General features: G+C 41.5%; 1 protein-coding gene across 1 annotated transcript in view; it reads right to left on the bottom strand.

The window, feature by feature from the left end:
• Positions 1 to 3,592: 3,592 nt before the first annotated feature.
• Positions 3,593 to 23,653, bottom strand: part of PAG1 (phosphoprotein membrane anchor with glycosphingolipid microdomains 1) — a 109,330-nt gene continuing 89,269 nt past the window's right edge. The window contains exons 3-8 of the mRNA XM_075141597.1: positions 20,434 to 20,644; positions 17,230 to 17,281; positions 16,586 to 16,682; positions 13,039 to 13,637; positions 8,497 to 8,556; positions 3,593 to 6,555 (exon numbers count right to left, since the gene is read on the bottom strand). Coding sequence (XP_074997698.1) covers positions 6,205 to 6,555; positions 8,497 to 8,556; positions 13,039 to 13,637; positions 16,586 to 16,682; positions 17,230 to 17,281; positions 20,434 to 20,558 — 1,284 coding nt within the window. The 5' untranslated portion in view covers positions 20,559 to 20,644 and the 3' untranslated portion in view covers positions 3,593 to 6,204. The remainder of the gene's footprint in view (positions 6,556 to 8,496; positions 8,557 to 13,038; positions 13,638 to 16,585; positions 16,683 to 17,229; positions 17,282 to 20,433; positions 20,645 to 23,653) is intronic.

Below are 23,653 nucleotides of genomic sequence, written 5' to 3'. Positions count from 1 at the left end.
TGCATTATCATAACCTATAAGAAATAACATAGCTGCCCTCTAAACTGAACAAAGAATCTTGTTTTATATTTTCTGTAACAAACATATGCTAGTTAAAATTAGACAATAAATTTGCAGAGACAGAAACCTTGTCAGACTGTGCTATTGTGACAATAAATGAACATCACAAATGAAAGCCAATATTTAGGAATGGCAAGAGATTACCACATACAGTAGACAAGTTGCTGTGCAGTAACAGTGAGCATCTTTACCTTTACAAAAACATCTTTATTTTTAGGCACTTTGCTATTGTGTTTGTAGTGACTGTCCTTCTGGCCAGTTTGAAACTGAAGACCTCCAGAAACAAAACCTCAGAGCTTGAAAAAACAGAAGGGTAAGTTTTATGTTGTCTATAGATTGGGTGCAAGCTGATGGGTATGTAATACAAAGATAACCCATGCATTTGCTATGGAAACTGGTGTGCCGGAGTTAGCTATGTGAGCTGGTCAGACCAAGTAAAGCATTAAATTGTTCTAGTGATTCTGCTTGCAACACCTGAGCTGGATCATTTAGAGTTAGCTTAAATATATCTACACTGTGTAGACGCTCTTGCTGACCTTTGGGCTTACATGTAAAGGAAGTTTTATCAGTTAATCAATGGGAACCTTGTATTACAAATAAGCTTTCATATTTCTGTTGTCCATAGGAAAAGAACAGTGTTTAGTGTATGTGATACCCTAATGCACTCCTGGAAAATTACCACATAGGCAATTAATACTTTTGTTGTTTAATACTTTTTGTAAGCCTGAGATCTTTCATACTGACCTAACCAAAGCGGGTTCTCTCTCCTTGAAGAAAGGGAACCCTGTGTTTTTATCTCTGTGATGTTCCATCCATAGCATTTATCTTAGCATAATCCTCAACATATGTAGCTAGCTAGCAAGGGATATAAAAATACTTTTTTAAAATTTTTTTTTTTTTGAGGCTGAGATCTGCTCTGGCAATGTCTTCAGCCATGACCATCCCAAAAGTGATGCTACAAATCAACTTCAGCACCAGGGTATGAAATCCTATTGATAGCAATTATGCTCCCTGCTCCCAGGAAGAGACTTGCCCTTGAAAGTCTTCAGCACACCACCACGGGAGCATCTGTCAGGCTAGCATCTTTCTGCATTCTCCTGTTTTGCAGTAGACTACATACACCAAGTTATTTATGAGGCACATAACAGCCTTATTCAGGCATGTTCCAACCTAAATAAATAACATTTGTCTGAAATAACTGGTAATTTGCCTAAGAGCAAAAATCCCTCATTGGAGTGTGGTTCAAATTAAAATGTTTGTTGCAGAAACAGATTTCTTACATATATTGCAAACAAATGTATATGCACAATAGGAGACAGAAAAAAGTACTTGAGCTGGGCTCTATGATGTTTCCAATCCCATACTGCCCAGATGAGAGTCATGTCTCTAACAGCTTTCAAGGCAAGGCACTTGGCCTGAATGGCTGCTTTTAAACACCTGTGGCCCAACCTAGGCTTGTTATGCGTGATGACTCCATTCTGACTGCGTGTGGGATGAACAAGAGACAGGGCAGCACTGGCATTTGTAGTCAGAGTGACACAGTTAACACTAAGTTCTGGGAAGTAGACAATACTAGAGACAGCAGTCTGTGTCACAACTTTACACATCAGCTTTCAGAAAGCACATTGAAACCATTTATCCAGCATCTTATAAAAGCACCATTGAAAGGCTGAACAGAGAGCACCGTGTATACAGAATTGTGATCAAGACAGCGGACAGGAGCTGTTCAGGGAGCTATGAAGACGCATGCAGCCCAGAAGAATCCCTGTGGGATGGATTCCCTGAAGGCACGATAGATGAGGGCTTAGAGAAGAAGGCAGCTGGTCCTCAGCCAGTTGCTACTGTGGGGATGGTCCAGCTCTGAGTGACTCATGAATATGAATCCTCGCACCTACTCATCCCTCACCCCATGAATCCTGCCACATGTAAGCAAGCCTGCAATTGATATTAATACAAAGACTGAAGCAACTAATTGTTCACAGTTGACATGGACAAAGACCACTGCCTCCCTGAATGCTCACTGTTGAAAAACTTAGGTTCTTCAAAAGAAGATTGATAATTCTTATTGCAAAGCTTAGTCATTGTAGCTACATTACTGGGCTTTTTAAAGGACATTTGTGAGAGACTATTGCTATTGTAGGGCTAATTGAGGTCCAGTACATTTAATGTGTCTCTATAAAGCTGTTTCCAACTTAGACAAAGCGGGGGTTGTCTTTTTGCAGTTTTGCATTAAACAAACACAGTATGGAAAAGAGTATGGAAGTACTAGCTACTTAGTAAAAAAGGCACTATAACTGATCTAACTGTGGTAATTAGGTACCTGCCTGTGCTACAAATATCCCTAAAGAATCTATTTCTCTCTGTGACTGAGAAAGCAATTCTGCGCCATGGTAGCAAGGGGCAACTGGTTTAGGTATGGGGTTAGAACACATACAGGAGACACAGATTCATGGAAGAAACATCCAAACTGCATTTCCTATTTCTACCAGTTCCCAGACGGAAAACAGAAAAGACCTTTACACTAGCGTAGTTACACACACATTACAGCTTGTCTTGGCCTTACTATGGCAATTTGATGTGAGATCTTATTATATAGTTGTGCCAAAAAATGGAGGCAAAGAAATACACTGTGAAGCTTCCCCAGAAAAAATCACCAGGTAACAAATACTTCAATTTGAATGTTGACGTTTTATTTAGGGATACGGTGAAAGAGAAAAAACAGCAATGAAGAGACAAGTAAAAGAGACTCTCTTTTCTTTACAGTCAGATTAATCTGTTTGGGGATTACTGTTGGAAAAATCTTTCCATCCAATATATTAGTGAAAAGCATTGGCAACAGCCATAAAGGAACAGATCTTAGTTCTGGGAAGAGGGAACTAAAACAGAAGCTTGATTCTTTGTCAAGAGATGTAATTATTCACTTAAGAACCTTGGACTGAATTCTAAAACATTTTTCTTTAGCATTAGACCATATACTGGAGATTGGAGGGGAGTTATGGACTCCCCCATGTGTCTTTGTTCAGGAGGGCAATTCCTATTTGCAGCTCCCAAGAGTCCAATGTGAGGGGGTCTCAACGGCTGAGGGCAGCAATCCAGAATCTGAGCTCCTTCCCCACCAGGCTGAGGGTCTAGTGGACGCTGAAAAGGTTGTGACCAGCCTGAGAGTCATTTAAATGGGAAGGAATGTGCTAGCACCAAGGACTGCAAACTCAGTACCAGCTTTCAGTGCGAGGCTGTATGAGGCAGGTTAAAAACAGGAACAAAAGAAAAAAGAGAGGGGGAGGGATTTCACTGTGGAAAAGGGAAGTCTGGGGGTCTCAAGGAGCAGCTGTCAGAACAGGGGAAGGAAAGGAAGGAAGGAGCTGAGTCTTGTGTCCCTTCCTCCAAAACAACACTCTCGATTCTGCTCTGAAAGACCACAAAGAGCGACCAGGCAGCCCTCCTCCTGCCTTTCACTTGCTGATGGGGGCACTTCTGCAATGATGTTTGATTTTCTTCTTTTGCACTTCAAAATTTTACAATAAAGAGTTCAATCTTTAAACTGGTCTTGAAATTGCATCTGGTGAACCTGACAAACCTCATGCTGCTACTGTTTCTCCAAAAGCAGTCATCGACGTAATGAGTAAGACAATCCTTAAGGATTGTAGATCCCATCTTGAGGTGTGTTTGGGAATTTCAGGAGTTAGGGTATGCCTGCCACTAAGTTGCAGGAGTCAGGCTAAGGACTACATATAAAAACCCGTCCCCCTGAGCAAGGAACAGACAGCAAACATACAGTTAAAAGACTTCAGAAATTCTCCAGACCTAGCACAAAAGATCTTCTGAAACGTGGTGCATCTTATCTTTGGCCTTAAACAGTGTGAAGTAGAAGAAGAGAACAGTCAAAGGCAAACTTCATGAATTCACATTCAAGGGAACAGAAACAGGAACTTTTTTTGAGGGAAAAACTCCAGAAAGGAAGACCAAAGTCAGCTTTAAAAAGCACTGCAATGAAGTGGAAGCAAAGAGTTTGCTGCAGCTATGGAAGCATGGCAGCATGGTCAAGAACACGATGGATGCAGACTGATCTGAACTGCTTTTCCTTGAAAGAAGAGAACCATAGATCAAGTGTGCTGCACTGTCGCAGGAGGTCAGGATCCACAAAGTCTGAATCACCCTGCAGGCAGAGTTTGACTGCACACTTGCATTGTTCCTCAGAGCCATACTACTTACAGGCAAAGCTCATAAATTAATACACTTCTTTCAGTTATGAAATAATTTCTAATAAATGTGTATAATCAGATCTGTGTTTGCACTTTATAGTACCAAGTAATGTTGAGTGTTGGCCAACAGTGATCTGAGAAGAACTCAATCCAATATATCAAAACCCAGTACCAACTGAACTGAAACTAAACTCGTTTTAGGCTACTATGGAATAAGCCAACCTCATTTTATGGACTGTTTATTTTGAACTGAAAAGAAACTACTCTTCAAGCACATGCCAAATATTACGTATGTGAATGTTATTTGAATGCTACCAAGTTCAGACCATAATTTATACTTGTGTCCAAATTACATGTGTATGCTTATATACATGGGGATATATCCACATGTGTACACATAACTGTGTACAAATGCATATCACACAACGCCAATTTTCTATTGTTGGACTATTCTTGCACTATTGTACTATTCATTGTACTATTCTTGAAGAAAACAAAAGTGTCAACCCAGTACCTATTTATTTCATCTAAGCACTGTACTTTGTTTTTAACAGTAACAGAATAACTTGGTATCTTTGAAAGATGGTGGCTTTCAAACTGCTTGTCAGAGCCCCAAGAAGTTCTTGGTTGCCCCCCTGCTCCTTTTAGCAGAGGAACAAGGAGGACCAGTGGCTATCCCAGACTAAATCCCACTCTCTCTCTGCCTCTTTTTTGCCCTTTGGCAGTTTTCTTTTACACAGACTCCATTGTTTTGAGCTTAAAAACAGCAAGGCATGTTCCATGTCCTGCTCAAGAAGACCAAAAGAACCCTGAAGCTCATTTACATACTTCTAAAATAGGGAAAAAAAATTAAAGGAAAACCAAATAAAGCCCAATCAAATAATGGGATTCCTCCTGTTACACAAAACTGAAAATTAATCTATAAAAACTTTGAAGATGAAAAATATGTTGTAAAAATAAAAAATATCCACTCAACACAGTACATACATTTTCCTATATAATAAACTAGAAAAACATATTAAAATATTTTAAGCTTAAAAAAGAGCAAAATTCTTCAAAAGGTGATTCAACACTGTCAAGGTTAGACTAAACATTATGACAACGCATCAATTTGCGCAACTTTTTGCAACATGACAATTGTCTAGTGTGTGTACGCGGAGGTCTGTGTGCACACGAGGGGAATGGATCAAGAACGCTATGGGTGTCACTTGCCATTTTAAAGCAGTATTTCACAAATAATCAAACAAAAAACCTACAAATACCAGTACACATCTCAAATATTGCAAGTCACATTCTACAGCCCTTGACATTAAAAAAGAAGAAAAAGCCAACAATTAATTCAAGTACATTTGGAGTAGGTCCCTTGTGAAATGAATTACTGTTGTTTGCACTTTAGTTGCAATGAACGTGGACAGAGCTTCCCAAAAGACACAGAAGTGAGCACGCTTTCCCCAGCCCTGCAACCTAAGTCTGAGTTGAGGTACGATGATCCGTGATTTGCTCAACAAAGTGGATGCCCAAACTTGAATGAAAAATGATGCTTGAAAAACACTTTGAAGCAAATGACATAAAATAATCTTTTAAAATGAAAAGCTAGCTTTGTGTAAAGGCGGTCTTTTTGGTATGCAATCCTACCAGGACAACAAGGCCAGCAGTCCTTTCCAAATTCTGGTTGTCGTCGAGCTAATAGTAAAGAAGCCTTTACGTTGTCCTGGTCCTCATTCCGACCTGACATACCCTTTCCCATGAGCCTCCATCCACCACCCAGAATAACCTAGTGGGTATCACACCCCGGCTGAAATGTACACTGCTTCTTCACCACTTTTGTTCTCTACTTAGCTTTGTTCCTCAAAAGGAGAAGCACTTCCCTCTCCGTGTTTCACATGTTCCTTTGAAAATACCAGCGGATCAGATAAATGCTGAGATCTGCCTGCCAGAGTAGTTAAAGTCTGGTGAAATCTCTGTGGTGCTGCAAGTCCCCTATGCTCTCATAGTCATTCTCTCCCGAAAGCGCAGTGTGGTTTGTGTTAGGCACAGACAAGGTCCTGTCTTCTTCTTGGCTCACTGACTGGATAGCTTCATAGTCAGGCTCCAGCTCCCCGTTTGGTCTGTCCGCTGACTGAGGCACAGTGGTAGTATTTAGGGTGTTTTCAAAGTCCTTCACACTTGCATAGAGGCCACTGCAAATAGATGGGGACCTCTGAGATGCAATTTCTTGAATACAAGTGTAAGGAGAATCCAGTGCCTTGATGGCCTGTCCCGGCTTACTCACCGACGAGTACATGGCTGAGATCTAGGAAAAGGAGACACCTGCTGAGTATTTAAGCAAGGCATAAAGCTTGTGTGCCAGTTTGTACCCCTTCCACCACAAGGATGTCGGTTACTTAAGAAAAGACAGGATCTTCTAACAAAAACATATCCTTTCCTACAAAAAAAAAGATTTCTTACAAATCCTTTGTTTTCTGGCATGCATTTATAAATTGATTTTCTTTCAAAAAATAATGCCTTATAAAATGCTTTATAAAAGAAGTTTATAAATGTAAAAATTCTTTGAACATAAATCCCCTACAGGCAAATTAGATCCTGGGCAAAAGGGAATGGTTTTGTGAGCAGAAGCACTTGCAAGTTTTGCCGTGGTCCTGGAGCCAGCGTGGGCTCAATGGGGAGACAGGCGTCAGAGGGATGATCAGGTTTAACTGCTGCAATGTAGAAGAAGGATGCTGTCTGATCCTTGGGGGTTTTAAAATTATTATTATTTTTAATAGTATTAAATTTTAATTTAGAGACACCCCAATAGGAGAGTAGTTATTTGTTGTGTTTATAGGCAGGACCAAGGAGGCACCAAGTCATGTGAAGAGAACATTAAAAATCAGGAGATAAATTACCCACACCAGAAAATAGCAAATAGTTGGTGCCGATCTTGATACGCAACGTCTGTCCTGTTGACTAAACTCTGCCAACAAAGAGGAGCTGCATCTCAGTCACTGCGTATTAGAACTTAAGACTAGAGACTGAAACCTCTCAGCTACTTTAAACACAAGAGAGGGAGCCAGAGTCTCACTCCTAGCTGTAAAAATCCCCTCTAAGGAGGTGGTATGCTTAAATTAGTGCACGAAGGTGGCACTTAATGAAAAGGTGAAGGAGAAGCCCACGTCCACACGTGTCCCTCCACTCAGGGCTCGCCGGGGCTGGCACCAAGCACAGGAAGCCTCTTGTCTCCCTCTCCCAGTCCAAGCGGACACTACCCCCTGCACAGGGCAGGCAGCTGAAACTCCCTACACTGCTTCTCTGGTACCTAATATCGCAATTGTAACATTGCTCTTACATTTAAAGTCTTTCCCAAGCATGCAAGACCACTCTGAATTTGTATCAATCCAATTAAAATAGATTGGCATGAAAATGTCTATTACCATTAGGCAACACTGACTGATGAACTAGATCGCTTCTGCTAATTCTGTATTTTTAAAATTTTTTTTAATAAAGAGAGACATCCAATTGCAGATAGCAATACTTCTTGCTTTTTACTAATTTCAGCCAATCAACAAAAAATGGCTTTTCTGCTCACCCATACTTCAACCATTTCCAGCATTAAATTACACGAATCCAGTTCAAGGATCAATTTATTCGTTAATGTCTGGGAGCACTTCTCCCAGCAGAAAGCATTAGCTCACTCAGCTCATTGCCAAGTTTGTGTTTACTTTTATGTCCGGAGAACATATTTATAAATTGCACGGGTGTATTGGAGATGATCACAAGCAACCTTATTTCTGTTTAACTTTTCTGTCTTTGTTTCAATCTCCTCAATTTATTTGACTAACAGACATTTTAAAGAACAGTTTATGTTCCAGTGCTTTTATTGAGCTTCCGTTTATTTCCCAGAGCCCCAAACACTTTGTGTGGGGAAGGTGGAGCATGTTTCGAAAGGAATAATAATCAAAATGCTGATTATTATTCTTAAGTAAAGCTCATCATCCAAATCAAGAAGCTGCCCTAACAATAAGCTAAGTGTGGTCACTATGTTTTAACCTATTGGCCTAATGTAGCCATATGCTAGAATACTTCTGATTTTAGGAATGTGGCAGTACAAACTCTGTGCAGAGAAACTTCAGCTTTCATTTTCCCTTCAGACAAATTTCACCTTTCTTAGATCCTGCTTAATCATGCAGAGCTTATGCTAATTTCTGCCTGAAAAAAGGTCTCTAGTTAGTTATTGAATTTCGTGCAAGAAACCTACCTCATCTTCTGTAAGAGATGGATCTTCCTCTCGAGACTTGTAAGACATTGAACTAAGCCTCTGTAAAAAAGGAAGAAAGAAAGAAAAAAAAAAAAAGGCTCATTACCAGTCAACAGTGTGAAACCTATAATAAAATCCTCCCATTACCGTCAATACATTATATTTTATGGTCATTTGCTCACTAGTTCCATTTTACATAGCTAATATCCCTAATATCCAGAGTACATCTCTGGAGATAGCAGCCCTGAGGTTAGTAGAGCTTTTTAATGTATCTGCTCTTGTCCTGACCTGAAAAGGGTAAAAATAATGTAATGGTTAAAACAAACTCTGCTCTGCTGTATCCCTGCCTTTACACTTCTAATGAAGCAAAAAAGAGTCTGCAAAGGCTTTTGAACAATTAAAAGTCAGCTGTTGTGACACACTAGTTGGCCTTCCATGTGACTTTCAGATATGCTTTTAGACAAAAGAACAATACTCAACTGGCGCCTTCCTGACGATTGTTATCCTTCATTCAGTGGATCCTGGAAGTGCTGCAAGGGAGGTGCCGTGTCCTCCTCCCCCACGAAACGCAGCAGCTGCGCAGAGGTGCACAGCAGCACTGCCTCACCACCACTCAGACCACAAACGTGGAAAAGACCTGCTGCAATCCGCCCTGGGACGGGCAGCTCAACCCTCAAAGCAACTGGATGGATCCAGTTCACGTAGCAAAGTTACTGAAGGATGGAGGGCTTGGTTTGGTATCAAGCCTAACTTCAAGCATGTAAAGTGTCATGTAGAAATTAGGTCACAAAACATTGGGGGAAAAGCATTTTGCTCTTACGAAAAATGTCTGAGGACCTTTATGGCAACGAAGACCCTGGCTACCTCACAGCAGCCGTGTGATTCCTCCCCCCGGGGCGAGGAGGCTTTGCTGGACTCCTGCTCCACAGTGATCTAGAGGGAGCCTTCCAGCACTGTTTGTAATGGGCCGTATTTTGGAGTTTCACGCCAATTCTCCGCCTAAAATACTTCAGTCCTCCTCCAGTGCAGACCAAGGTGGAGAAGGAAAGCTATGTTTAGCACAGTCAATCAAATACCGCTTCCAGACAGATATTAGACACACAAGACTTTTTTTTTCCACAGAGGCTCATTACAACAGATTCTCTCCTACTTCCATTTTTCTTGGTGTTTTTACTTCTGATAAATACCAAGCTTCAAACCCCTGCGGCACTTCTGATGAAGACCCTGACCCAAAGTGCACTGAGGTCTGTCTGCTGCTCCCCGGCGGGCTTCCCTCACACCTAACAACTCCCTTGGTTCTTCCTCACTGCCTGGAGAATGCGCTTTTTAACCTGTGGTTTGTTTACTCACAAAAAAAAAAAAAAAAAAAGAAAAACGAGACTTTCAAATGTACTTTGGCCCTTTATTAGATGTGCTTCACGGCAGCAGCTCAGTTTAGCCTTTCTTATTTGCAGGATATTTTTTGTGTTGAGGAATAAGTTACTAATTTCATCCTCACACATTAAAACAAACGTGCTTGCAAAATTCTTCAGTGAAGTTTTTTCTCTCGTCAGTGTGTCTATAAGCACCACGTGTCAGGACCCCTTCTCCAGTTTCCCACTCAAGTGTTGACAAATACCCCAGGGTGTTGGCAATCCTGTTCTTGTCTCCCTGGGACCTAGCGTTCCTTCTTCTAAATGTGAAACCTATAACACATCAATTTTGAAGAATATTGTCATCTTGGAAACTGAAAAAAATACTTGCTCCTAAACATTTTGTGCCTAGCAATATTGTAAGTTATGCTTGAAACCTCAACAGCAGCAACACAAACAGCATGTGTCCTTATTTGCCTTCCACTTGCCTTTTGTTCCTCAACAGCACTTGATTTTTTGCTCTTTGGCTCAGCTGCTGCTCCTGACTCGGGCACCAGAACAAGAAAACCATTCTCCTCTGGTGCATTTCTAAGAGATGCTTTGCCCATCCTCAGGCTGCGCAAGTCTGAAATCAGATGGCAGCAGCCAGACATACGCACTGAGAGCATTTCTACCAGTGCTCCCTGGAAAGACCTGGGTGAAAAAGGAGATCCATACTTCCTGTTTTTAATTAAAAAGGAAGAACTAAAGAAAAACTAGTCTGCCTCTCCAGTTTTATTAGAACTACACCCAAGTTTTTCGAGGGCCTGTAAAGGTGCCTTTCTTCACCAAAACCTTCTAAAGGATTTGGCTGGGTCACGGCCAATAACCAATTTAGATAATTAATTTTCACCCGTTTATTGCACGTCTGGCTCTCGAAAGGTTCCTTTATCCTTTTCATGCTGTTATATACTGGAACGGTCTCTGGCTTGGTCCACCTAGCTCTCTCCCGAGTGAGTGTGCTTCGGGAACTGGCACGGGCTGGGGATCATCCCGGCTGCCCTCTTTCACCGGCTGAGGCTGAAGCAGCCTGGACACGGTCTGTTCTCTGTCTGCTGGCAGGTACAAGTCTCGGTTACACAAGCAGCCTCCCTGCCTGTCCCTTCTTTGTGCCCTACTAAAGCAAAGCCTGACTGTGGTGAGAGAGACTCGCACGACGTACGCCCAGCCTCTCTCTTCATCAGGGTCAAGGCAGAAGGTTGAAAAGTTTGGGATGTGGATGTCATGTTAAGCAAGGCAGCTAAGTAGCCTCACAAGAGCGGAGGGAAAAAGAGACACCTATGGAGTCTGTTTAACTAAAAGAGTTATGAATATAACATACATTTCCATAAACTTCTGGGTTTTGGTTGCTACATCGGAAAAATCAGGCATTGCTCTGCATTGTTTGAAGCAGCAAAATAGGGGGAAAAATTATCATCATCACAACAGAAAAACAATCCTGCAACCACCTCCCCGCACAATGCCAACAATAATGACATTTATATATTCCATCAATTACCATTTCCAACTCTGCTGCAGCTGTAGCTCTCAAGGACAGGACAGGCACACGCTTCGATGCATAATGCATGTACCTAGCAGCGAACGCGGCAACGATCTAATGCTGCCGAAGCTTTAACTCAGGATGGCTTTAGCTCTGAATAAATTTTAATTAGACAAACACCTTTTTTCTGGCACTTAGGGGACTGCATGTGTCATCTCTTGATTAATCCTTCAAAACCTGAACCATTTTAATCAATTCCCACTCCTTGCAGTTACTGACACTGTATACGCGGTGTGCTGGGGAGCTACAGAGCAGCAAACCCTTTTCCTTTGTATCGGTGCCTGGGAAATACAATGATTTTCTGCAAGTCTGGTAGGAAAAATGTCACTGTTACGGAAAGCTGTTTCTCTAAAAGTTTAATTAAAAATTACATATGGCCTGAATTTGGGAGGGGGGAGTGTTGGCGGATTATTGTTGACAATCACATCTTAATTTTTTACTTAACGAGCTCGTTATTTGTAAGTATGTGCACTGAAGAGTCCAGATAAACAATTTTTATATTATGAGTAGTCTTCAGTTCATTCATTTTGACTCTATTATGCTTTATAGGTTACATGGTTAGTCAGTTATTTAACAAGGTATTTTTCTGCCCTCTGCCTGGATTACTGAAATGCAGAAACAAGTACCAATACCTCAGTTCTGCTATGATTTTTTAGGTAAATGTTTATATTAAAATGTCACATTGCATCTTAAGGATTTTTTTGAAATTTTCATCAATACCTAATATTATTTGATGACTCAGACACCAAAATTATATTCATCTGCTAAAATCACAGTTCCTTCATTCACAATTAATAATAAGTTATCTAAACTAGTTCTGAAAAATGCAAACTCAGCAGTTTATGAAAACTCTGTGCAATGATCTGAAAGCATCCTGAAAATTAATTCTGGTGAAAAACTAAAAATGGGCAAATAACTTGTTGAAAATGTCATAATTCTGTTTTTCACCACTAACTTGTCCCTAGGCTGGGAGAAAGAATAAGCTGCTGAGAAAACATAATGATTTCAGCAGGTAGCAATTCATTACTCTGTTTATGTGCGACATACAGAATTTGACAAATATAAAAGCCTACAGTTGCAATCTCTCTCTCTTTCTGTCCCTCTCTCCTACAGAGAGAGACGAGACGAGTGGCTTTGAGCAGATGCCTAACACTTGCAGAGCTAAGTCAAGGTGGCCCAACAAAGGAGGCACATCTAAAGTTAGGGCATCCACCAAGAATGCCCCCCTCTCCTTTTTGTAAATTGAGGTTTCATTAAAAAAAACCAAGGGTTGGATTCTGAACAAGATACAGGTGCTGACAGAGATACTGGATACCTATTGTAATAGCTCCCACAAGTCTAATACTATTAAACAAAGAAGCAGAGGCCTCCTATACAATTTCTGGATAATTTGGGAAAAGCCTTATGAAGTGCATATTGCAACAATCCAAAATATAGGCTGCAATGGAATGACTACATGCCTATAATGCAAAGACCATACTGTACATTTTCATATTTCCATATTTTACAGTCTTGCATCACCTTGCGTGTTTCGGGGGGGGTTTGGCATTTCTTTGTTATTGTTCTCTATCATTTGGCTGTTTGGCAAGGACAAGTATTTGCAGTATTTACCTTCTCTGGTTTACTTGCTCCTTCTGTTACTTCTTCTCCTTCCACTTCTTTTTCTTGCACATTCTCATTTTCATCAAGAAGTTTCATGGGTACCGGAGGGGGAAGCTCATCCTCTACATCTGGTGTGTTGTCAAGAGGGCTTTCTGAATTAGCACTTTGGCGACTTTTTTTATTTCGGTCAACAGATGCATATTCTGCTGATTCAATTCTGCACTCAGGAATCTGATTCTGACCTTCAGAAACTGTCAGTGAAGCCTTTGATTTGCTGTTACAGCTCCCTTCCATGCTCGCTACTGCTCCAACATCTTTAATTTCCTTCACAGTTTCGTACAAGCAGTCTTCAACTATATTCTCCTGAGAGGAGCTGTCTTTCAAGACTTCGTAAGGCCCTTCCATTCCAAGACCTTGATCATTTTCTGCATTTCTAGCTGAGATGATGGTTTCCATGGTGGTGTTAGGGGGAATACTGGGTAGTTCCCGGCTCTGGTGACATTTTATGGACTTTCCAAGACTATCCTGTTGATCTAGCAGATCAGAGACAGACGTCTGTACTTCTTCATAAGGCTGGATACAGGCAGTTGTACTGTCCTCTGAGAGTACTAGAGAAAATTATAAAGAAGTATTTAAAACAAATGCGTAACTATAAGTGAGTGCGATTTGGTACTCTCTACATCACTTTGGTTTTGTGTCTCATTGAAAATGATAATGATATTAATGCCTGGAAATGTCTAGTGGTCGTCATGTTTATCAAAAGGTTTCAGTTACAGAGATTCCTGCACTCTACTGTTAAATAGCTTTCTCACAACATCTTAAATACTCTGTGCACCCCCAAGTCACATTACATAGCAACAGCATTCACAGTAACAAGAGGGGATGGGTGGGTAGGTGCAGGTGTGCATGGACGTTCAGCTGTAGTCGGTTATATTGAATGCTTACAGACTGCTCAGTAACCTCAGATGGGAGACTCGCACATCGGTGGGAGCCCTCGAACCAAGTGCCTTTAAAAAAAGCCTCTTTTCCTCTTTCCATTTCTTTATCCTTTGGAATCAAAAAGGAAAGTATTCCTGCTTCCTCCCTACCCAGCCCTCACCTTGTTTAACATGCTGGCCAAATTCTCATCTGAATCACACCTCACTCAGCCCTGCCGCAGTCAGCCTCACTGCGCGCTACACCAGAAGCTCCTCACTGGAAGGCTATGCCATACTTCTCTTAGTCTCGCAGCACATAATGTAGGTTGACAACCTACTAACGAGCCAGCCATATGCACAAAAGAGAAGACTAGACTTCATAAAGTAGCGTTAAGCAGAATATGTTATTTTAAGTCCCAGAAGCAGGTCACGTGTCACTGTCACTACAGGGTATTAGAGACTGAAATCTATGGGACTTCTCATCTTACAGTGCACACATATGACATTTGCCTGCATTCAGAGAAGTATACATGGGCACATACAAGCATGTAGTGTATGGTATGTTACTTTCCGTGACACCATTTCTTTGAAAAATCACTTCTGAATAGCTTTACTTTTCTTAGTACAGTTCCTATGGTACTGTCTCAGCAAGATCAACTCATTCTTCCATTTTCTTCAGTGTGTTTGACATGATGACATACAGTGTTGCCGAAGCAATCAGTACCCTTGATTTGGTGGTTGTCACGGATGTTGCTTTATCTTGTGCTCAGGGTATGCAGACTCACGCAGTCAGCACCCGCAGGGAGCCATACCCTGACAGCAAGACTCAGGATGGAACTGGAGGCGTGAGATGGTAATTGCTGTCTGGATGGGAGATGGGAGGAGAAGAAAAGGAAAACATCCTTCTCCATTCACTTGGCTCCTGCATACCACTGGGGAGGAATAGGTGGCATAGGAGGAAGTGTCTTACTGTGTCCTGACTAGGACTTAGGGTGTCCTAATCACTATCCAGGATGGCTGCAGACTTCCTGAGGAACATCAGAAATGGCCTGGAGAAGCTGGAACACGTTTCCCCCTTCTCGTGCTTGCTCTCAGGGATTCCTGTGCTATGCAGAGCATTGCCACAGGCTCCAGAGAGCACCCACCTCGTTCAGCCTGCCGGGGATAATTAGAAGCAATGAGAGCTCACGTTTCCGTGCTCCTGTGGTTATGGGTAGTAGCACAGAAGGGGCTGGTGTAGATAAGGGGTTGGTGTAGATAAACACAGCACTAGCAGGTTGAACAAAGGAAAAAAACCACATTTGATGGTGCTGCTTCCATAGCCCTGCCTCTGCTCAAAAGGCTAGCAGAAACTGCAAAAGAAAGAACTATTGACAAAAAGAACACATAAAGTATAAATAAGAAATTAAAGCACATTGGTTCCTGGTATTCACAAGGGTTGTTGTGCAGAGTGTAAACCGAGTAATATCACACAGTTTGAGAACTGTCTGCTGGTTGATAGTACGCCTTTTAGTAGCAGCTTTGACAGCTGCACGTGTGGTGACTCGTAGCAAAGAGAAACGCTTCCCTTCCGCAGGGCTTTGCTCTGCGCATTGAGTCCCTTGGTGAGCCACACACACCTACATACGCAACAAGCCAACGGATGGGAGCAGTGATTAGCTGCAAAAACAAAGTTTAAAAATTTCTTTGGATACTTGTCTCTGAGGGGTAAAGACTGAATAGCTTAGCCTCCGGCTGCACAGTGAGATGAGGAGGTGGGCTATAAGTTGGGAGTGCAGCCCCCGGTGTCGGTGCCTAGTGTGGAGACAACAGTTGGCTCCTGGCAGCTCTGAGCTGAGTTTATTTTTAGGTGCAGCTGAGTAAAATATTTTCCAGTGATACTTCACTGTGAATCATTTTGAGCATTCAGCAAAGTAAAGACTAAGGAAAAAAAAGGAAGCCTATTTATGTTGCCTGTTTATGTTGCCTAAAATACAAAAATACAAGTGACAGTCTCGTACAGCACAGGACTATGATCCAAACCTGTAGTCCCTGGAGGAGGATCTGAAATATTTCCACAGCCTCCAGGAGTGAAGCTCCAAGGTGCAACTGCATCTTCTGGTCACATCCCAACTCCGTAGCTGGCTGAGATTAGGGAACGCTGCAGTCTTTGCCTGACGGCCTGATCTATCTGCAGATGGAGCTTGGTGGCCCAGAGGAGGACCTCAGCACCTTTCCAGTGTTGGCTGGCATGGAGGACTGGGAGCCGGAGTGCAGGGCTGTGCTAGAGCATGCCCAGCAGGAAAGTGGAGATGCAGCCTAAAATGCCAACATCTCCATGGGGTGGGCTGCTGACTTCCCAGCAAGGCAAATGCGTTCACCGCATTTCTTTTACTTGAACATAAGTTTTGCGTACGAAAAGGACTGCCCTCCAGAGAGCTGCATGCCCAGCCACTGCCCTGGGATACAGCAGCCGATCTGGTGTCAGACCTCCAGAGGTGAGCAGAGGGAAACAGATAAATGGCATGACTGTGTGCTTGGAAAGCTGACAGCTAGAAACGTAGGACGTGAGAGATCACCGATGTGCAGCTACCATGGGAGCTGTGAGCAAGGGGACGGAACCGCTCGTTCATCCCGCCCGCAGGGGCCGCGTCACTCACCCTCGCCGTTGCTGAGTGCCCCGTTCTGGTCGCTGCTCGGAGGAGGCTCTGTGGCCGAACTGGTGATCGAGTGGCTGAACACCTCCTTGTCGGAAGGCTGCAACACAAATTAGTGAGATCTAATCACTCTTGGATCAGAACAAACGTTTGCATAAATAAATACATGACAAATTTCATTCTGATCTTGGGAGCTCTGACTCACGGGTATTACTGGCAGGAGAGTCAAACCATGCCGATGACACTCAAAGATTTAGGTGCTTGTTTTTACAGGTGTTAAAACAAATAAATGCAAGTATGTCCAGAGTGATCTCCTTTCCAACTTTTATGGTAATAGATATTACCACGGCTTCAACCCGGGAGAAGACAGCAGCTGACAAACAGGAACACTGCGCTTGCGCTGCAAATGGAGTGAAAGAAAGACAGGAGATCTGGAGTGACAATGGTGGCAGAAAGAGCATCGAGAAAGTGCATATTATCAGGGTCTACACAAGTTTTCCTCCTCTTTCTGTTCTGCAACTTTTAAAGTTTCTCGTGCTCAGCCATCTCCAAATTCCTGAGCTATTTTCCAACCTGCAGTATTTTGCAAGGAGCTTGGTGCAAGCCAACGGCAAGACAGACACAAGCTACCAGAAATAAATACTTACCACATTCATCAGATTTTCATGATCTCCATTCTGATGTTTGGCCTTCTTTTCCCTTAATGAAAAAGATGTATGAACTGTTACTACAGATTATGCCAATGTACAAATGCCAGTCATTAATAGACCTTACACACCTGCAGGGAGCAGAACTGTGATTCACAATAATATTGAAAATGGAGTAACTGAAAGTTAATTACAGGGACCGGTATGACCTCTGTGTAAGGTCACCATCAAGGTAGGGTGGTGAACATATCTGAAGAGGTACAACAAACACACACAACCCTTTTTCTTGTTCAGTATAAGAGTAAGCAGTAAGGAGTAACTAATGATAATCAAAATATTATCCTCAATTTAATCATATCTGAAATGCTCAGAGATACATGAGATACATGTTTTGGTGACAGACTATCTGGGGAGTTCCTTAAACTGTGTCAGTAAAAAGTGTTTATCCTATGAAGAAGTAGAAAAGGCCCACAAAATCCAGCCTTCTCCCACTCAGGATACTAGTTATAATTAAGCATGAGCAGTTGTGGTGGTGCATTCCCCCCCGCCCCTTCCTGGGCCGCTCCATGATCTCAGAAACTCCCGTTAAACCTTGGCCCTGTCAGGCGGTGAAGCGTCCCTTGACCGTATCAGGAACTCTTGCGTAGCTGAGGGTGGGGAATGTACCGATCGTACCAGAAACTTCCGCTGCCTGGCCCAAGTGGAGGACGAGAGCGGGGATCACTGCCACCCCCTTATCTGAGTCGTAGCTCAAGTGGAACCTCGTGACTCAACGGGAGGGTCTCCCTTAACCTTTTCGTCCTCGTCCTCTGTATAAATCATTCCAACTCAATTCTAACACGATACCCTGGTTTTGGCTGGGATAGAGTTAATTTTCTTGCAAATAGCTGGTGTAGCTGTGTTTTGGATTTAGTATGAGAATAATGTTGATAACACACTGATGTTTTAGTTGTTGCTAAGTAGTGTTTACACTAGCCAAGGACTTTTCAGTTTCCCATGCTCTTTCCCTTTGTATGCTTCATCTGTGTAGTAAGTGATAGAGTGAACCTTGCCATCGAACTCTGTTAAGTTGCGCTTTCATAAATTTCTATTAAAATCACTTTCTGCTAATACCTTCGACAGTGGTTCTTTGAGCGGCCTCTAAACCACTCATTCGCAACAGCAGTTCAAGAAGGCCTACAAATGTCATAGCAGCAGATGCCTTGAACTTAATTTTAAAATGAATCCTGCTTCACTGCGTCCTTCATAGGACTCAAAGTATGGATCACATTTCCAGTTTCTACCATTTTGGAAATACCACTCTTATTCTGAAATACTGTAATAAACCATGAGCTTAAAATAATAATAGTCCCTCCCCTAGGTGAAAAGGCAAATAAAAAGGTGAGAAAATATTGACGATATGGAATCTGTGCTGCTTCTGAAGTCTGCAATGTACCGTACTTCCCACATTAACAACTGTTAAAATTGTACCTAATTGGGAAATAAGAAAATGGAGCAAGTGAGTCTGCACCAATGCAGAGCATAGTTACAAGTTTACAAATACTTAATTTCCTCACTAGAGGTTTTTCTGACTCTGACATTTTACAAAAGAGCAGATTTTGTTCAGTTTTCCATGTCCTGAACCGTTTTTGAACAGTAAGCTAAGAAGAAATTTTGCATAATTGCATTTATGCATAAACAACCTGCCCTACAGAATGACCTGAAATAAGATACTGTGTCCAGACTAGCAACTATTAAAGAGCATCACCAGATAGTTTCTGACAATATATCTCTGTAACTGCAAACGCATACTCAGTGGTGTGATTCTGTCTTAAAACCGTCTTTCTAGAGATGTTTAAAGGACTGGAGTGTTACAAGACAAAACACAGTACCTAACTGCGATGTTTGTTGTGGACTTAAGGGTTTTTAAAATAGGTTTTACGCTTTTAAATAAAAAAAAACCCCAAACATATTTCTACTATTTCTACACAGGTATCACAGCAAACTGTGATGAATAGGAAGATACTGAAATGGCGTCTAACAGCTTACAGTGCAACAAAAGCATTTCACCTGAATCATATGAAATTACATGTTCCAACTTACGCTTTTTAGGGTTTCAACCAACTTCTGGGGTCTGGTCTTGCCCATGACTGTTTTTTGCAGCATGGGCATTCGAGAAATCCTGCTGGAAAATGGGGCCTTCCAATAGACGCACATTATGTCAATACAGGGTATTTTATGGCTGCACAGCCTCCTCAACACTCTCGATGCTGAAAGAACATGCTCCTATAGGCATAAGGGTCCAAACCAAAGATTTTGCTGCTGTACTGAGTTATGAATGGGGTTTTTTCCCCATACACTTGGCTGATTGAGCTATGCTGGCAAACTGTAGCAATATGGACCAAAACAGTCCCTCTCCTCGTCGTGAAGGGTCGGACGTGTTGGAAGGGCACCCTGGACTGAGCGCAGGCTGCCCCGTCCCCCTGTGCAATCAGCAGGGCTGAGCTTACGTGTCACGAAGGGGCCTTGAAATGTCAATAAACAAAGTCAGTAGAAGTGTCTGTATTGGTGAAATCGAACCCACTTATGGAGAAGAAAAGAAGAATAGGGTATGAGTATAAGCCATTACTTAGTATCATCATCTGATTCTTACTCATTTTGGCTTGAGTGGCCAATTCCCTAGTCTGCAGGAGCAGCCAAAGGAAAGATGAAATACAGAGAAATCACCTTCCTTTCCTTTCTACCCATACTTTTTTGGTCCTGTTTGGCCCATCTAATTTTCTTGGTTTCAGACGAGCGGTGTGATCTGCTCTCCAGGAGGATGCACCAGGCCTAGCTCTGCCAGCTGGGGGATCCGGCAGCGACGCGCAGGAGTGATGGGGCTCAGCGCTGCCACCGCTCCCCTTCCCGCACACCACGGGTCGCGACAGCCAGCGTCCCTCCGCGCTCCAGGCTTCAGCTTAGGAGAAAGCACCTAGCAAGATCAATAGCATTCCTCCTTCACAGCAAAAATTAAAAAAAAAAAAATTAAAAAAATTAATTTTAGAAAAAACAGACCCTTTCAAATTCAGGGTTGCTCTGAAAACAGATTTTGTATTGTACTTTTTTTATTTCTGTACTTAAAACCTCAGTATTTCTTATTAACTAGTTACTAGTGAAGCTATTTCAATCCCCACACTATTTGACTCAAGAAACATTACTGCCTGCTAAGCTCCTGAGCCTTACCTGTTGCAGCTGGAGCAGAGGAAGATGAGGAAGGTGAGGAACAAGAGTGTTGTCATGGCTGCCAAACTTCCCCACAGGATGAGGTGGACCTGCCCACTGCCTAAGAAACCACCCTCTGGCCCCATGGTACTAGCAGGAGCTGGCGTCACTTGGGATGAAGAGGTTATTCCCTGGAGAAGGCTGGCATCTGTGCTGCGTGCACCTTCTGCTTCTGCAGAAAGAAAAACGCCATTAGAGGTTAATACAAATTTTGAAGACAATGAATCTGACAGCGACAAATCTAGCAGGAGAGATTTTCAAATCCAGATCTTACAAAAAAACAGTTTCAAGTACAAGCCAGCCCGCCAAAGAGATTTTCAGCTACGTTTCTGACAGTGACATAGAACAAACCTTGTCAAATATTAACGCAAGCTGTTACCTATCTACAATCTGAATCACGAATAAAAGGTAGTACAGTATCTCTGTACTCGTATTCTGAGGAAAAAGTTTATAAATCCACGTTGAGGGACAGAGTAGTCTATTTTGCAGTGATATTTGTTAACTTCATTGAAAAGTGAGCTTTCAAAACCAACTACAACTTCTGCAAAGTTAACAAGCCAAAAAGAGAGCTGCAGCAGGCGTTCACCTCTCAACGTCTCCTGCCTGCACGTGATTCGGTGCTTAAAGTAAGTGACAAATTAGCTAGGTAAGCCTTTGAAAGAAATACCACAAAAGCCTTTCTTGCAGCAGATCAGATCTAATCTTATTTCTATGTGAAATGCTTCTTTTCTTAATAGTATGTCTGGAGAGTAATAATACTGAACTTTCTTTTTTTTGCTTCTCCCCGAGTCTAAGAAAATAACTAATGAGAAAAAGTAGACAGAGTGGTTTTTAAGAACTTCAATAAACATAACTTTTGCTACAGCATAGCAGCCCCTGCAGAAACATCCCAGGTAATCGGTATTTATGATATATAAGTTTTGGTATACAACATATTCCAAAATTTTATACATATTTTTAATGTAATACGTTGTTGACATGGCAAAATTAAAAATAAGTCTTTCATTCTGCACTGCTGAAGATATCAATTTCTCCGTAATTTAGGAATAGATTATGCAAAGTCTATTTACAGGCTTTCAGCCAGACTTCAAGATTGATAAACACTGAAATACAACACAATGGCTAAAAAATAAGCAGTTATCTTTTGGGAATGAAAAAGTAGCACAAACATAAGATTGAATAATGTCTAAAGCCATTAAGACTCACTTTAATTTTATGCATATATTTTCATATATATTTTTATACATGAAATATGTATATACATATATATATATTTTCTTTGCAGCAGAAGCACACTTTGTAATAGCAAATTCAATTAGGTACTAATATCATAACAGTATCAGAAAACACCATGTCACCATTTTGTTGTTAATATCTTACGAGAAAAAAGATTAATTTCCAGAAAAAGGCCATTCACATCAAAGGAAATCTGGTGAGTCAGCAGAAGAAAATTAACAACTAAACTGTGTGACTAGGTAGCTCTTACAAGTAACATTTCTGTTCCTACATCAAATGGGCTCATTGGTTTCTACCACGTTTCTGGACACCTTGCAAGAAGAACCAATTCTTCCAATTTATCCATGGTGGATAAAAGCTTTTTTTTTTTCTTTCAGATATTAATGGCATTGCAATAACTTGAAATGGGAGGAAACAAATAAAAGATGGAAAAAGTTGCCGATCCTGGGAAGACAAACTTCAAAGCGTAGTTAAATACTTCTAGTTTGCCCAAGTTATAAGAAAGCCAGATAATCTGTTACTTCTCCAAACCCATAAATACACAGGACGGGAAGAGTAGGTGTCACACACCTTGCCAAAGCACAGATATATCTTACTGGTAGCCTTGAGCACCGGTGCCAAAGAGCGACTGCTCTTTGGGGACGACCACTGCCGAGCAATGTGCCTCTGTGGTCATCTTGGTAGAGCTTGAAAAATTAAACATTTAAAAGCAATGGCAGACCACTCTAAAAATGATGTATATTGCAGATGTGAATCTGATACAGCCCTGCCTCATCCCTATTTTAAAGCAAAACTCAGGTCATTTCTACACTGAGTCATAGTCACATCACTGACTGTGAAATGAAGAGACCTTAAGAGCAGCGGAATCAGATTTAGTCAGGAGAAACCTTGTGTAATGCCCACAAAGACCTCTCTGATTAGGCGCAAGGGCACTGTGCACTGGGATGATTCCTGTAGAGGTGATGGACTGTCCTCATTTAGATAACGCTACAAAGCACACCACACTTAGCTGCCTTAACTAGCTCCAAAGCTTTGTTAAGTGTTTTGAATAGAAAGTATTCTTCTTTTCAACTTTTATTTTTTATGAATTTTCAAAGACATTTTCTGCCCTGTTAAAGCTTTTAAAAATTATTCTTAAAAGATCTTTTGCCTTCTTTTTTCCCATCCTTTTGCCTTTAAAAAACTACTAATTTCCTTCCTTCCATGGAAAAAAAGGATGAAATGAAATGTGAAAAAAATGAAAACTGAATCCAATCTTTTTTCAGTATTTTTGTTGTCTTTCCCTCCTTAGTTTTTCCAAGAAATAGAAGAGAGAATGCAAATGAAAAACAAACCTTTTTTCTTTTTTTTTTCCCTTCAAATATTGGGCAAAGGAAAATATAAGAAAAAGAATAGGGATTTCAAAATATTTTTCTTTTTTCTTAAAACAGAATCACTTTTTTTTTTAAGCAGACACAAAGTTGTCTTGAAAGACATAATTTCAATTATTTCTACTACTAAGCTCATGATTTTATACCTACTCTGAAGAACAATACTACACTCCTCTCAGAAGACTAAGTAATATACCAAAAGCTAACACGGTAGGAAAAGTTATTCTTTTATTCTACACATATATTCTTAAGGCTGCTGGCCTTTAAATAAAGATGATATTTGAGCTAAGGAAAGCTAAGGTTGCATGGGGAGCAGCCCCATGGAAAAGCTGCATCTTTGAAGACTTCAGTACAGAGTTAGGAAGTGCAGGAGCAGATGGAATTGAGACTGAGTTTAAAAGGAGTGAGATCTGAGGGAGAGAGTCGAGGGAGATCTACGCGTGAATGTCAGGAGTGAAGTGCCAGGCTGAAGCTAAGCGTGAGAGATCCCACCAGGCTGAAGCAAAGAGAGTGACCAAGGACAGAAGATGTAGTTAATCTACAGCAAAAGAGCAAGAATTTAGATACCAAAGCTT

The sequence above is a fragment of the Calonectris borealis genome, chromosome 2 (genome assembly GCF_964195595.1).
Source record: "Calonectris borealis chromosome 2, bCalBor7.hap1.2, whole genome shotgun sequence".
NCBI classification, from domain to species: domain Eukaryota; kingdom Metazoa; phylum Chordata; class Aves; order Procellariiformes; family Procellariidae; genus Calonectris; species Calonectris borealis.
The sequence above is the reverse complement of the archived record's forward strand: the minus strand, read 5'-3'. Positions and strand labels throughout refer to the sequence as shown.